The 12121-nt window shown below is 54.9% G+C and overlaps 2 protein-coding genes across 2 annotated transcripts; one reads left to right on the top strand and one right to left on the bottom strand.

Annotated features, from left to right (window-relative positions):
• Window positions 1-232: 232 nt before the first annotated feature.
• On the top strand, window positions 233-2883 carry BXZ73DRAFT_100780 (uncharacterized protein; the record flags this gene model as incomplete). The annotated part of the gene is made up of 10 exons (XM_048014682.1): window positions 233-351; window positions 402-527; window positions 576-691; window positions 761-931; window positions 1062-1209; window positions 1287-1926; window positions 1979-2435; window positions 2503-2615; window positions 2668-2776; window positions 2834-2883. 10 exons carry the CDS (start codon window positions 233-235, stop codon window positions 2881-2883), a joined length of 2049 nt encoding a protein of 682 aa, XP_047878703.1.
• A 3348-nt stretch (window positions 2884-6231) lies between these two features.
• On the bottom strand, window positions 6232-9875 carry BXZ73DRAFT_77057 (uncharacterized protein; the record flags this gene model as incomplete). Its single annotated transcript, XM_048022577.1, has 14 exons — window positions 6232-6851; window positions 6903-7106; window positions 7163-7219; window positions 7273-7407; window positions 7496-7633; window positions 7719-7766; window positions 7817-7886; window positions 7936-8346; window positions 8404-8711; window positions 8769-8893; window positions 8952-8976; window positions 9026-9310; window positions 9365-9418; window positions 9476-9875. 14 exons carry the CDS (start codon window positions 9873-9875, stop codon window positions 6232-6234), a joined length of 2880 nt encoding a protein of 959 aa, XP_047878702.1.
• Window positions 9876-12121: the final 2246 nt, after the last annotated feature.

The raw sequence follows: 12121 nt of genomic DNA, 5'->3' as shown, positions 1-12121 counted from the left end.
TTGACACCCCGTTCTTGGCGGGCTTCGTGCAAAAGGTGAGTCCTACGTGATTCGACACAAACTCTTTCTTAATCTGCGTAGAAATGTTCGCTGTGGTTCAGCAACCACACTGCCGACCGCCAGGAGGGAACACCGGACTGGTGCGGTCTCAGGCTGTTCACCGGCCGCGGCCTCTGGTACAGTAAGCATTTCAAAGACGTTGAGGAGAGGCGGCAAGGACGCCAGTTTTGGCATGAAGAACAGCCAGGCGGCGGAGATGTGGAAGAAACTTGACGAGGAGGAGCAAGAGGAGTGGCTGGACTTGGCTGCCGAGTACAACACGAAGCCACCGCCTCCGGACTTTCAGCGAGAGTATGGATGCGTTTGCAAGTGTGCCACTGTCGGTGTTGATTATATTTTAGCTACGCAAACAAGAATATGGTCCACATCGTCGAAGAGTTCATCAAATTCATGTTCCGCGTTTGTGGTGCCGCGGTCTTTGTATACACCACCCGCCCAGCTATTGGCGGTCAGGTCAATACGCATTTGTAAAGAAATCCCTTAATCCCTTTCATGAGTACTGAATCAGTCGGCAGCGACGACACCACACAGTACATGGAGACGGCCGACGCCTTGCAAAAGCACCAACTCTGGGACACGAACACGAAGGTGGCCTGCTTGGAGACCTTCAGTAGGCTGCTCGGCATGATCGGTGATGCTGACCCTCCGGTAAAGGTCTTGCGCATTTACGATTCATTGCCGCTTATTGCCGAACACACAGGCGCTCAGAGACCAAAACCTATTCCGTCGGCAACGGCGGGATCGCTCATCCACCGTGGCATCAAACACATGTACGGTCTACCGCAGCCATTTCACTCTAGTCACAATGGCAAGAAGATGACGAGCAAAGAAGTTTACGCCCACGGTTGCGACTTTTTCCGGCTCCATCTCAGTCAGTAACCACAATTCTAGTGTATTACCGACTAAGTCTCGGTGATAGGCCTGCCACTGGGGACGGTGTGCTGCTCAACTCTGTCCCATGGAGCACCATTAAAACCGGAACTCGAAAAGTACATCCCCAGAAGACTATTTAACGTCCGAATTCAAGGATAAGTTCGACTGCATGAGCAAGATGTCGATCAAGGCTCAGAATAACTGGTTCCAGTACATCCTCCAGACAGAGGCATCATTGCCGGCACCGGAAGATTACGCTGAGCCTGCCCGGGGGAGGTGTTTCAAGTTCCGGAGGGCCGCTTTCACCTCTTGCGCGGACTGCACAAGCCCACCGCTGATCATATCCCGGTCAGTACCGAGCACTGTATGTGGACGACGTTACCGAGAGCGTTTCCCGGAAACGGTGCCGAAGCTGGTCCGTCCAAAAAGTCTAGGCGGGGCGGCAAGTCCAAGAGGAACACGGATGGCGAGTATTCCACCGGGAAGCGTACGAGTCGTAAACGGGGCAAGACGGCGAAGCGCAAGGGCAAGGGCAAAGGGAAGGGACCCTCCTCCTCCGACGAGGAGAACGACAACTTCTTCGAGAACGAGGCTGATAAGGAGGACCGAGAAGAGGACGAGTTCGAAGAGCTCCAATCTGGTGATGGTGATCACGACGAGTCCGGGGACGATACCGACAGTGACAAGGAGGGTCGGAAGAACGAGGAGGAAGACGAGGATGGCGACGGCGATGAGGTTCGGAAGTCGCTCGAGGACACCGGCATTGACGAGACACCCACTGCTGCGTCGGAAGACTATGACGGCCCAGGGTACGTCGACGTGAGGACACCACCGCCGTCAGGCCTCCGTTCGCCGGTTGTGCGTCGAACAACCGTACTTCCGGCGGAGCGTCCGGCACCGTATGGTGTCAAACCCGGCGGGGTCGTCCCGTTCCTCGAGAGCTTGTGCGCCGAGACGCAGTACCAGAACCTCCTGACCCGTGTAGCCAAGGCGGTGAGTGGGCGACTTCAGTGCCGAAGACATAATAATAATATCACTATCATAGCTCGAGACGAAGGTGGACATTCCACCCATTCCAGCCGCTCCGTGGGCAACATGGGCTAACGTCCACGGGTTTGTTGGCCATGATCTCTACAACGACGCACAAGAGGTGGTCCGACTGCTCGACTGGATCGGCGATCAATCGGTCCGCGAGGATCTTGACCGCGTCTCGGTGCAAAGGATCTGCTTGGTGTTCGGACTCCTCGCCCGAGACTCCCGTCAAGCGAACGACTTCCGAGAAGAGTCCCCTCCGCCGGAATTCGACAGCGGAGATGATTTCGGGCAGAGCGCCTTGACACTATTGCGTTGCGGCGCAGGTAATCTCCTCAAAGGATCCTTCCCCGAGCGCATGAATGTCCTCTGCGATATGATGGAGCTGACGCTCGAAGCTGGGTGGAAGCCGAAACGGACCGGTCCGATGCCACGCCCAGTGAAGAAAAAGGGGAAAGCTGCGGACAACGGTGAGTGCTTCGGTAATAAGGGCTACAATGTCTCATGGCTTATAACCAGCACCGCTAATCTCTCTAGGTGCTGGACCATCCTCCTCGACATTGCCCGGCAATGGAACAACCGACGAAACCGAGGGAACCACCGGCACGAAGGTTGCGGGGGCTGCGCCCAAGCAGCTTCAACAACCACCGGTATAGTACACGGTCACTCGGCATAACCGGTGCGCTAATGTGGCTTATCTAGCGGCGGTCCACACGTGCAGTCCAGGTCACTGCCGCGGGGCTCGCGGCGGGAGTCAAGATCACGTCCACTCCGCCAACCAGAGCAGTGGATGTACCGAAGCAGGCGCCAGGTGGTTCATCCGGCAATGATACAGGGGCAAGGCAGCGGACAACACGCCAAAGGTCAGGGACAGCCGGCGAGGGTGGCCAACTTCGGAAGCGTACAAAGACCCAGTGACGGTTTTCATTGTGATACATGTCCCTAGCTGCGCTGTAATGCGTGTTTGATGATGAGTTCCAGCATGTCAGATAAGTTTCAGAGTCCACGAGCGAATACCGAGTCCATTACCGAACGCATCAGCGACTGAACATTTGATTCGGCAGTCGTCGACATCTCCTTCCCACCCCATACCCTGACCATCTCCCGGCGATTGTACCATGAAATCGCGACTCGAGTATCCTGCACTTCGGGCACTCCATGCTCGACGTATTTGGCCAATATAACGGCTACAGTGCCAGGCGAATATGGGACCGAGTAACCGAGACCGCGCAGTCCGAGGTATGCCTGGTCACCGTAGTTGCCAACAGTGACCAGGAGGTCGTACCACAAATGGAAGCTATTCTGGTCGCGATGATAGGTGGTCTTCCGGTTCCATATAATTTGCAGTGCAATCCCGGTGACCGGCCAGGGAATGTGTGGGGCGACATGTTCGTTCAGGAATTCCGTGATCTGCCGGTACTGCGTTGGAGCGACGATTTGCATCACCGCGTCGAGGATAGCCCCGACTTCGGTAATGCGTTCCAGCCATTCCTGCACTTCACGCTCAGCAAAGCCCTTCGAGGCTTTGGCCCGTTTCGTCCCTGCGAAAATTCATTAGTATTTCCAACCAAATATTACAGAGTACGTACTCCTTGAGGAACCATCTGCGGTGCGATACTGAGAAGACCGCAGAGTGTGTGTTTGTCGTGCTTGAAGTTCTCCTTCCAGAGACGCCACGAATCGGTGTTCGGTGATGGCTTGTCAAGAATTGGAGCAAGGCCGTCCGTTGACCGCCACAGGTCTGTCTTGAATGGATGTTGATTAGCAAGTTTTAATATACGTCTCGATGTTACAAACCTGTATATCCACTGGGAGGAGGTTGGGAAGAATCCATGCGAGAATGACACCGTCAGAATCGGCGATGGTAGCTGGGACATGGATTGCCGGTGGAACACCGGACTCTCCCGGCAGATCCACCGGAAACGCCTGTTTCAGTTGGTCATTCTGTTGCTCCGTGGCTACACCGCGGGTCTTCGGAGTCATATTCATGTACTCCTCTAGCTTCCAGTCCACGTTATCTAGCCCAACTTCAGTCGCAGGTACGCGCATGTAATATAAGACGACTCTCACATTGGCAGCTGCACGCTGCATGAATCCGATCCGCAGCTTGAAGAACGGCAGCAAATAATCGGTGATCCAACCCAACAGGAGACTGAACCTCGCGAAAGGGGTGAACATTATCACTTGCATTGTATCGCAGACGTGCCGCCAAAGCCTCTTGCATGGTGTTGAGAATGAGGATGTGGAGATTACTCCCTGGTCGACAGTTGTCGTTCGACATGAGTGCAAGAAGGACGACGAGCATGCCATGAGTCTGCCAACAGATTATGATAACGCGTTGAGCCACCTTCTATCTGTAGCATCGTGAACGAGGCCGGTCACGATTGGATGAGATAGAGAATATATTGGGACCCGGAAATGAAGGTCAACTCCGGCATTGAGGGTTGCCGACTGGAGCTTAACCGCCGCCGTTCAAACTGCGACCGGAAGAATCAAATCCGGTAATATCGGAAGTGCAAGATAAACCCGGCAATGCATTTCTCGGCAGTCGGCCTGCACGCTCAGGGTGTTGCGCCCTCTCGAGTTTTGAACACATGAAGGGAGGACACATTCAACACGTACAGAGGTCATTGACTACGTACTCATTCAAATCATTTCACCGTATAAATTCCATAGCATGAATGGGGGAACAATTTGGTAGACCAAGGTTTGATGTTGCTGTCGGAGCGACTGTGAGCTTCTCAAACACGATCTCACCTCCCACAAACGTTTTCTAACGTGGTGGGATGGTTGTACTGCTTGCAGATAGGTAATAAACATATATGAAAATCGGTATGTGTTCAGCCGTATGCCACTAGGGCTCTACCGCACTCAGATAACCGGCGAATAGACGCGACATCGCTAATGGCTCCAAGCGTTCTTTTCCTGACCTTTGTTCAAAACCCATGAATTGTGGTATCCCCTGCGTGTCAACACAGAGGGATGCGTATAACCTTGGATATTGTAAGACACATGCCACAGTGTTCCGATGCCGCAAAAATCTCGGCGATCAGAGCACTGTGCGGTGATATATGGCACATTGTTGCGTTTGAGGAGTGAACAGGAGAGGAAACCCGACGTCTTTATGGCAAAGCACTTCGTCGACACCAATCGCATATCTCCGCGAGTTCGAAGCCTTTTGACAAAATGTTTGCTGCATATTGTACATACTATCCAAGGAAACATGTTGCCATTGTTCGATATATGGAATAGTTCGTGAGGCCATCAGTACTGAGTATGTTTTGAAATAAAAACAAACGCAATACAACACGCATTTCTGTACAGATGCTCCTTAAAATGGGGACATTGGTTTCTCAAGGCAATTTATAATGTGTTGAACTCGCTATTTCACACCAGGGTCGCCTGAATGTGAGGACAGCCATGGTGTGTGCATCTCTACTGCAAAGAAAACAATTGGTATATTTGGCGTATATTGGCGGGGTCGAGGGCGGTGTATATTACCCGGAGACGTTAGCTCAATATAATACTGGCCTATCCGCTACTCTGCGTACGTTTGGGAGTGTGCCAGCATATGGTGATACCAATGTCATTTTTCTATGACATATCTCGTAGGCGGTGAACGCTATTTGCTATGGCTACTAGAATTTGCCACAGGCACTAAAGCATTGGCCCATGTCATCCAAAAACCTCTTAATCAATATTTATACTGGTGGAGTGCATATAACGTGCTCAGAACCACTGACGTAGAGGCGCCCGTGGACGTCGTGGACGTAGGAGCGCCCGTGGACGACGTTGTTACACATGGAGTGTTTCGGCAAGCCTGGCAAGACGGCACAGGCACGGTCCGACCCGTAGTGCAGCGCAAACGGGAGGTGAGCCGAAGGCCGTCGGAAGACATGCCTCTATGCCGAAGAGGCCGTGCATGTATCCGTGCAATGCTGAGAGTTTGACAGAGTTGGCAAAGGGCAGGGCAATGCCCTTGGATCGGCTACCGGCCATACATAACGTTACCGGAACGGCCGTACACATACGGTGCCTTCCATGGGGACTGTTACCGGGAACGTTCCATGTTGTTCGGTATTGACATCCGGTCCTCGGGATTCTCGCTCAGAAATTGAAAGGTTGGACAATGATCAGCCGACACAACCGCATTCATCGCGCATGGAACAGAGTGCATTAGTGAACGTTTTTTAATGAACGTTCGATATTAAGTAGACACCAGGAGGAGAGAATGCAATATATATAGTACAACGGAGCAACGACTACTCAAGCGGAGATGTCCATGTCCTGCTCCTCACCGGCCTCCTGGGACAACGTTACCGATTCCTTTACCGACGGAATACCGACACGAATCTCACCCTCCACTTCGGCATTGGGGCCCAGCTCGTCCTGTCCATCGGCGTCAGGATCGCTCCCGGCATCGGACTTGGCTTCCATGTCTTCGATGTGGGCCGTCGCAGGCTCCTCAGAAGTGGCGGCAGGAGCGTCTGTCTTCGAGACCTCGCCACCGTCGGCCTCGGAGGTCTTGCCGTCCTGTGTATCGTGCGGCGGTGGCGGTGTTGGGGAAAATGGCGATGTACTCGCACCAAGCTCATTGACCGGGAGAGGGACGGCAACAGCAGGCGGAGAAGGGGAGTCGGCCTTGGGGGTGGTGCCGACAGGTCCCGCAGGAGGTAAAACCGTTCCCGCGGTGTTGTGTCGACGGCCGTCGTCCATGGTCAGTGCCGGCACGGGCCAGATGGTCGGAACTGGGGGGACAAGGCCACCAGTGCCATTGCCGGACACCGCCGGAGCGTGGAGCGGACCATTACCGAACTGACCGGTGTTGCCGGCACTAGCGGCGACAGGGATCTCGGCCCAGTCCATACCCAAAGAGGGGGTAGAACCTGGAAAATGCTTAGCATGAAAGTGAGGCGTACCAAAATTCCATCACACACCAGAAGGGGAGGCGGACTGCATGCCGTTCTGGATGCCATATTGGTTGACGTCGGCGATGCCTCCATATGCCTGCGGTACTCCCCGCTGATTGGCACCGGAAAGACCAGCAGCATGGGCTTGATGATTGAAGTACATGCCGTTGTGTGAGTATTCGTCCCCACCGTGGCCGGAAAACCCAGCCTGATACTGGGCGAACGGGTTGACTAGGCAAAATGTAATCAGCCCATCATGGCAGGTGAGCAATCATTGCCGGACGCACCGTTCGGGATTGCCGGCCACATGAACGGACCACCGGCAAAGGCATTACCGGACTGATCTAGACCGCCGCTCTATTAGCATGCTGTTATGGGCCAAGGAAATGGGACCTACTGGGGATCATGGCCGCTCTGAGAATCGCAATTTCGCGCGCCATCTCGTTCATCTGGGCTTGCATCGCGCGCATAGTGGCTTCGACTGTGGGAAAGGCCACATGTGATTCAGGCTGGAAGTCGCGCAAGGGGTCCACTGGCACGCGAGTTGTCAATGGAACATTTCGAAAGTCGAAACCTGGCGCGGTATGAGCCGACACCAGGTTGCAAGAAAAAGGACATACCAGGTGGCGGAGGCGGCTGGTTGCGCGGATCCAATGCCGGCGATGGAGGACGCACGTGAGAGTGCGTTGATGGAACGGACTTGGATCTTCCGTTAACGCACCTCTTCTTGGCAGGCGGTTCGGAAGAGCCACGGTCGTCTAAGCCGAAGGGATGAGCACCGAGCAAGCGGTGATGGAACTATCGCAGAGCCAGTAATCAATATACCGGCGCTGCGGGACTGACCTCCTTCGGCCTCCGTCATCTCCGCGTCAGTGTCGACGACCTCCTCTGCTATAGTATAGGTAATCAGGACCCAGCACTCCGGACAAAAAAATACATACTGGTGTGAGAAGACTTGTTGCCCCTGCCAGACTTTCTTTCCCTGCGAGGTTTCGGATAATCAACCGAGTCCTAAAACATCATTAGCAGACATGAACACGTTGACGGAAATCGTAATTACCTTGGTAACCTCGACATCACCGGGAATTCTCTTGATCGGAGTTGTCCACCCCTCCACATGGAGCTCGAGATGGTATGCCGAGTTTGCGATCCTCCTGTCGCGTTCCTCGTCGTTCAGCTCGTAAAAGTCCCAGAACCAGTCAAAAAACCAGTTCACGATGTCGCAGTCCTGTAGACCCAACAATAGGCGGGAGAGCAAAACCGGATCCGGATACCTCGCTGGGTTCGCCAATTGAACGGCAGCCCGGTACGCCCGGTATGCCGCAGCTGCGAGCTTTCCGTGCGCGATTGGCGAGTTTTCGCAGGCCACCTTCTTGACTCGGCAGCCACAGCAGTATGTCCCGTCGAAGACGAAGAACCGGCAGTCGGTACCGCCGGCTTTGCAGCGCTCACAACGGAGGTGCTGATTCGGCTGTAAATCAAATCATCGGTGAGGTCGGTAATGAGATATCGGGCTTAGCAGGCTTACCCCGTCCTTCTTAATGACCCCCACGGGTATCCGATCTTTGTGGTTCGGGAAGGGCTCAAAGTTGGGTTCGGGCGCAATGTTCCCAGGGTGTTTCGGCCGAGTTACCCTCTTCACCTTCTTCTTCGTGGTGGCGTCCTCGTCGTCCTTGATCGGGGGTGCATCTGGAGAACCGGTGTTGGCCCTGGGCTGTGTCGTCGGCGCCTTCTTCCGTTCGTCTGGCGTTCTGGATGGGGCCCTCCTCTTGTTCGGCGCTGCCGGAGTGTCGGGGTCTTTGAAGGTCACGACCTTCTTCCGGGTTTTGCGAACGTCTGATCGGGCGTTAGTTTTTCATTGTTAGAAGGGTCGCCGATGGGAACCATATATACCTTCGATAGGAATATCCTCCTCACTCTCGTCATTATCTTCCTCTGCCGCATCGCCGACTTCATTGTCGGTGGTCGGCTGGGCCGTAGCCCGACCCTTGCCCTTCTTGTCTTTGTTCGTCTTACGACTGCTGGTACAAAATCAGTATGATACTATCTGTGACGTATACAGAGTGTTGTACGCACCCCGCCTTCCCGGTTGGTGCAGGTTCTGAAGAACGCAATTAGATCTACTATGAGCGATCTTCGCGTGGACTTACTTTTAGTGGTCCTGGACATCCTTGCGTGAAACCTCTTGACCGTGCTGTTCCGAGTCGTGCCGGTGGTGGAACTCTCGGGCACGTTCGTGTTGCCGGAAGTGTCCGGAAGACCGGAAATGTTCGGCGTGCCGGTAGTCTTGGATGCACCGGCAGTCTTTGATGCCCCGGTGGTCTTCGACGAACCGGCTGTCTCTTCGCCACCGGCAGTCTCCGACCCACCGGCAATCGTGGCACTTCCGGCACTCTTCGCATTTCCGGACCTCGTGCCGCCCAACTTCTTAGCGCCTAGAATGCATCATTAGCGGCTTAGACCAGGAGAGAAGAAAATTGATAGCGCACCTTCAGTGGCAACGTTTTTGCCCTGCGATGTGGGCGCGTTCGTGACAGTCGCGTCTACTCAAACCGGCATTCAGAAAATTTGAAAGAGGATTTAAAAAATCGCACACTTACGGTCGTAACACCAGCCGAGGTCAATTTCATCGGTTGGGAGGACCCATATGTCGCCGTGATCATTACCGACGATCTTCAAATCGAAGTCGTACCCAGCCTTCTTGGCGGCCATGGTGTCGGCAATGGGTACGATATTGAAAGGAGACGCCTTGTATTCTTTGACTCGCCTGCCTTTTTCGTACTCGTAGAACGCGCCGAGGGTGTAGCACGGCCAGGTGTTGAACTTGTACTCTGCCTGGAAGTCGTACGCGCTGTCGAGCGCGGCGAAGAAGTTTTTGAACCAGTTTGCCAACTTCTCGCCCTTGTCGGTCTGATTCGGACGGCGACAGAGTGCGTAGTGGATCTTCGTGGTGGCGCGGCACACTGTCAGCATTTCCATCGTGGAGGGCGTGGCGGACATGTCGGGAGATGTTCGGTAGTGATGGAGGGAGACTGTGCGACGCGGTGATAAGGTAGAGGCGCGTGTGCGGGTTGTCAACTCGGTGGTTGGAAGTGGGAGAGTTTGAACACAGACGCCACGTCTTTCAACATGCCATTGATGACGTAACAGTCTTCCGATCTGTATCGGGATCACACGCGGAGTTAGGCACTGCCGCCAGTCGAACCAAACGTAATTCATCTGCTCCTCCTCACCCCTCTCGCACAATTTTAACCTCCCCTCTGTCTCAACACACGCCACTGCAAGAATGACAACGAAATATAGCCTTCGAGTTCTAGGTAACGTGTAGCTGTATTGCTCCACAACCAAATCTAATACCCCGGCCATTGTAGTTCCATCACCGGTCGACGGTACGTGTCGGCAAAGCCACGTCTGCCAACACTCCTGAATTGTTTGTAGATGCCGAAATACCTGCACAGTACGAGGACATCCTCGACGTGTCTTTCGCCGACTGGGAGACAAAGACAGCACCGAAGAAGCTGATCCAACAGGTAGTCCCCTCGGACGCCACAACTGTACGCCAGCTTCTCAACCAGCGATTCTGCTCTGGAGTAGCCCCACGGGCCTGGGCATCCGGAAGCCCCATCTCGTACTCAACCGCCCCACCCGTCGCCGCCGAAAGTCTGCCACCGTGGGTCTTTTTCGTAGACCACTACTCCACCGCCACTTCCGTTCCAATACCGAAGGTGGATATTGTCCGAGCATTGCCGAGCACCTTCCGCTCGGCAATCCATCCCGGCGATCGCGGCACTCCGCTACCCCTCTGGTTATTGGACTTGTGGCGACGCCTGCGTAACGTCCATACCGTTCGGTCCAACGTCGAGCGTGGAATGGAGTGGGTCAGCGAATATGGACGACAGGAAGACGTCAACACAGAAGTCATCGAAAGAGACCTTGAGCCCATTCTAGAGCTGCCGGCGCTGCTCCACCCTTGGTGCGACCTCTTCTCGCAATTGACCACCGACGACTGCGACCTCAATGACGACTTGATGGACGCAGTCGTAGCTGTCGTGAGGAATAATATCCACGTCATCCCCCGCCCTTTCCACATCTATTCCGCTATCGTGACGCAACTGTCACCGGTAGCCTTGCTGGACCTCTTCGGCAGACTCGCGGCACGTGGCGACTTTACTACTGACAGCGTCATCTGCCTGCCGTGGCGTATTCGCGGTGACTGGATAGTCGTACTCATCGACATCCCCGGTGACGAGATCCGAATTGGTCACTGCGTCCCCGAAAACGATCATGACGGCATTCTCGAGATTGCCAAGCGAACAGCAATCCGAATCGCTCATACCGTAGAAGTGTCGGTCCGCCAGACTCACACCGACTGGTTTGTTCACGAATATTTCCGTGAAGCCGGCCCTTTCCCGTCTGGTCTTGCCGTTGCGGTAGCCCTGCTTAGTAACATCTTCGACTGTGTCAAAGCCTTCTCGCGCGAAACAGAGCCAACACATCGCATAGAAGTCTTCTATGGTATAGTGGAACACTACCCCATAGTGAGTGTTCATGGCCATTCGCCTCTGCATCTCTAACAAATTTATCTTCTTTAGAAACCGGTCATCGTGGAAGATCACAAGCTGAGCTTGTGGGAGATTCAGGGGGGAGCACGAAGTGTGTCGTTACCGGCCACTTCTGACGAGAAGGATTGTTGCTCGCCATCGCCGGGGGTGGACTCGGCATTTGCGTCATCCACGTCCGTTGAGGAAATTCACCGCTCGCTATCGCCGGTAGCGGACTCGGCGGTTGCGTCCCCCACCATTCTCCACTCTCCACCAGTCTTCACCCGGACGCTGGCGCACCCCTCGACGCCCCCTTTGCAACCCCCGGCATTCACGCGTGAACTAGCCCCGCCCCCGCCGGTCGTGGACTCGGCACTCGTGTCCCCCATAATTCTCGACTCTCCACCAGTCTTCACCCGGACGCTGGCGCGCCCCTCGACGCCCCCTTTGCAACCCCCGGCATTCACGCGTGAACTAGCCCCGCCCCCGCCGGTCGTGGACTCGGCACTCGTGTCCCCCATAATTCTCGACTCTCCACCAGTCTTCACCCGGACGCTGGCGCGCCCCTCGACGCCCCCTTTGCAACCCCCGGCATTCACGCGTAGGCTAGCCCTTGCGCCATCGCCACCGCCGGCATTCACGCGTGAGCTAGCCCCTTTGCCATCGGCTTCCACGCATGGGGGACTTCTCGCCTCCTCATCAACT

This window comes from Epithele typhae, assembly GCF_022376455.1.
Source record: "Epithele typhae strain CBS 203.58 chromosome Unknown BXZ73scaffold_19, whole genome shotgun sequence".
NCBI classification, from domain to species: domain Eukaryota; kingdom Fungi; phylum Basidiomycota; class Agaricomycetes; order Polyporales; family Epitheliaceae; genus Epithele; species Epithele typhae.
The sequence above is the reverse complement of the archived record's forward strand: the minus strand, read 5'-3'. Positions and strand labels throughout refer to the sequence as shown.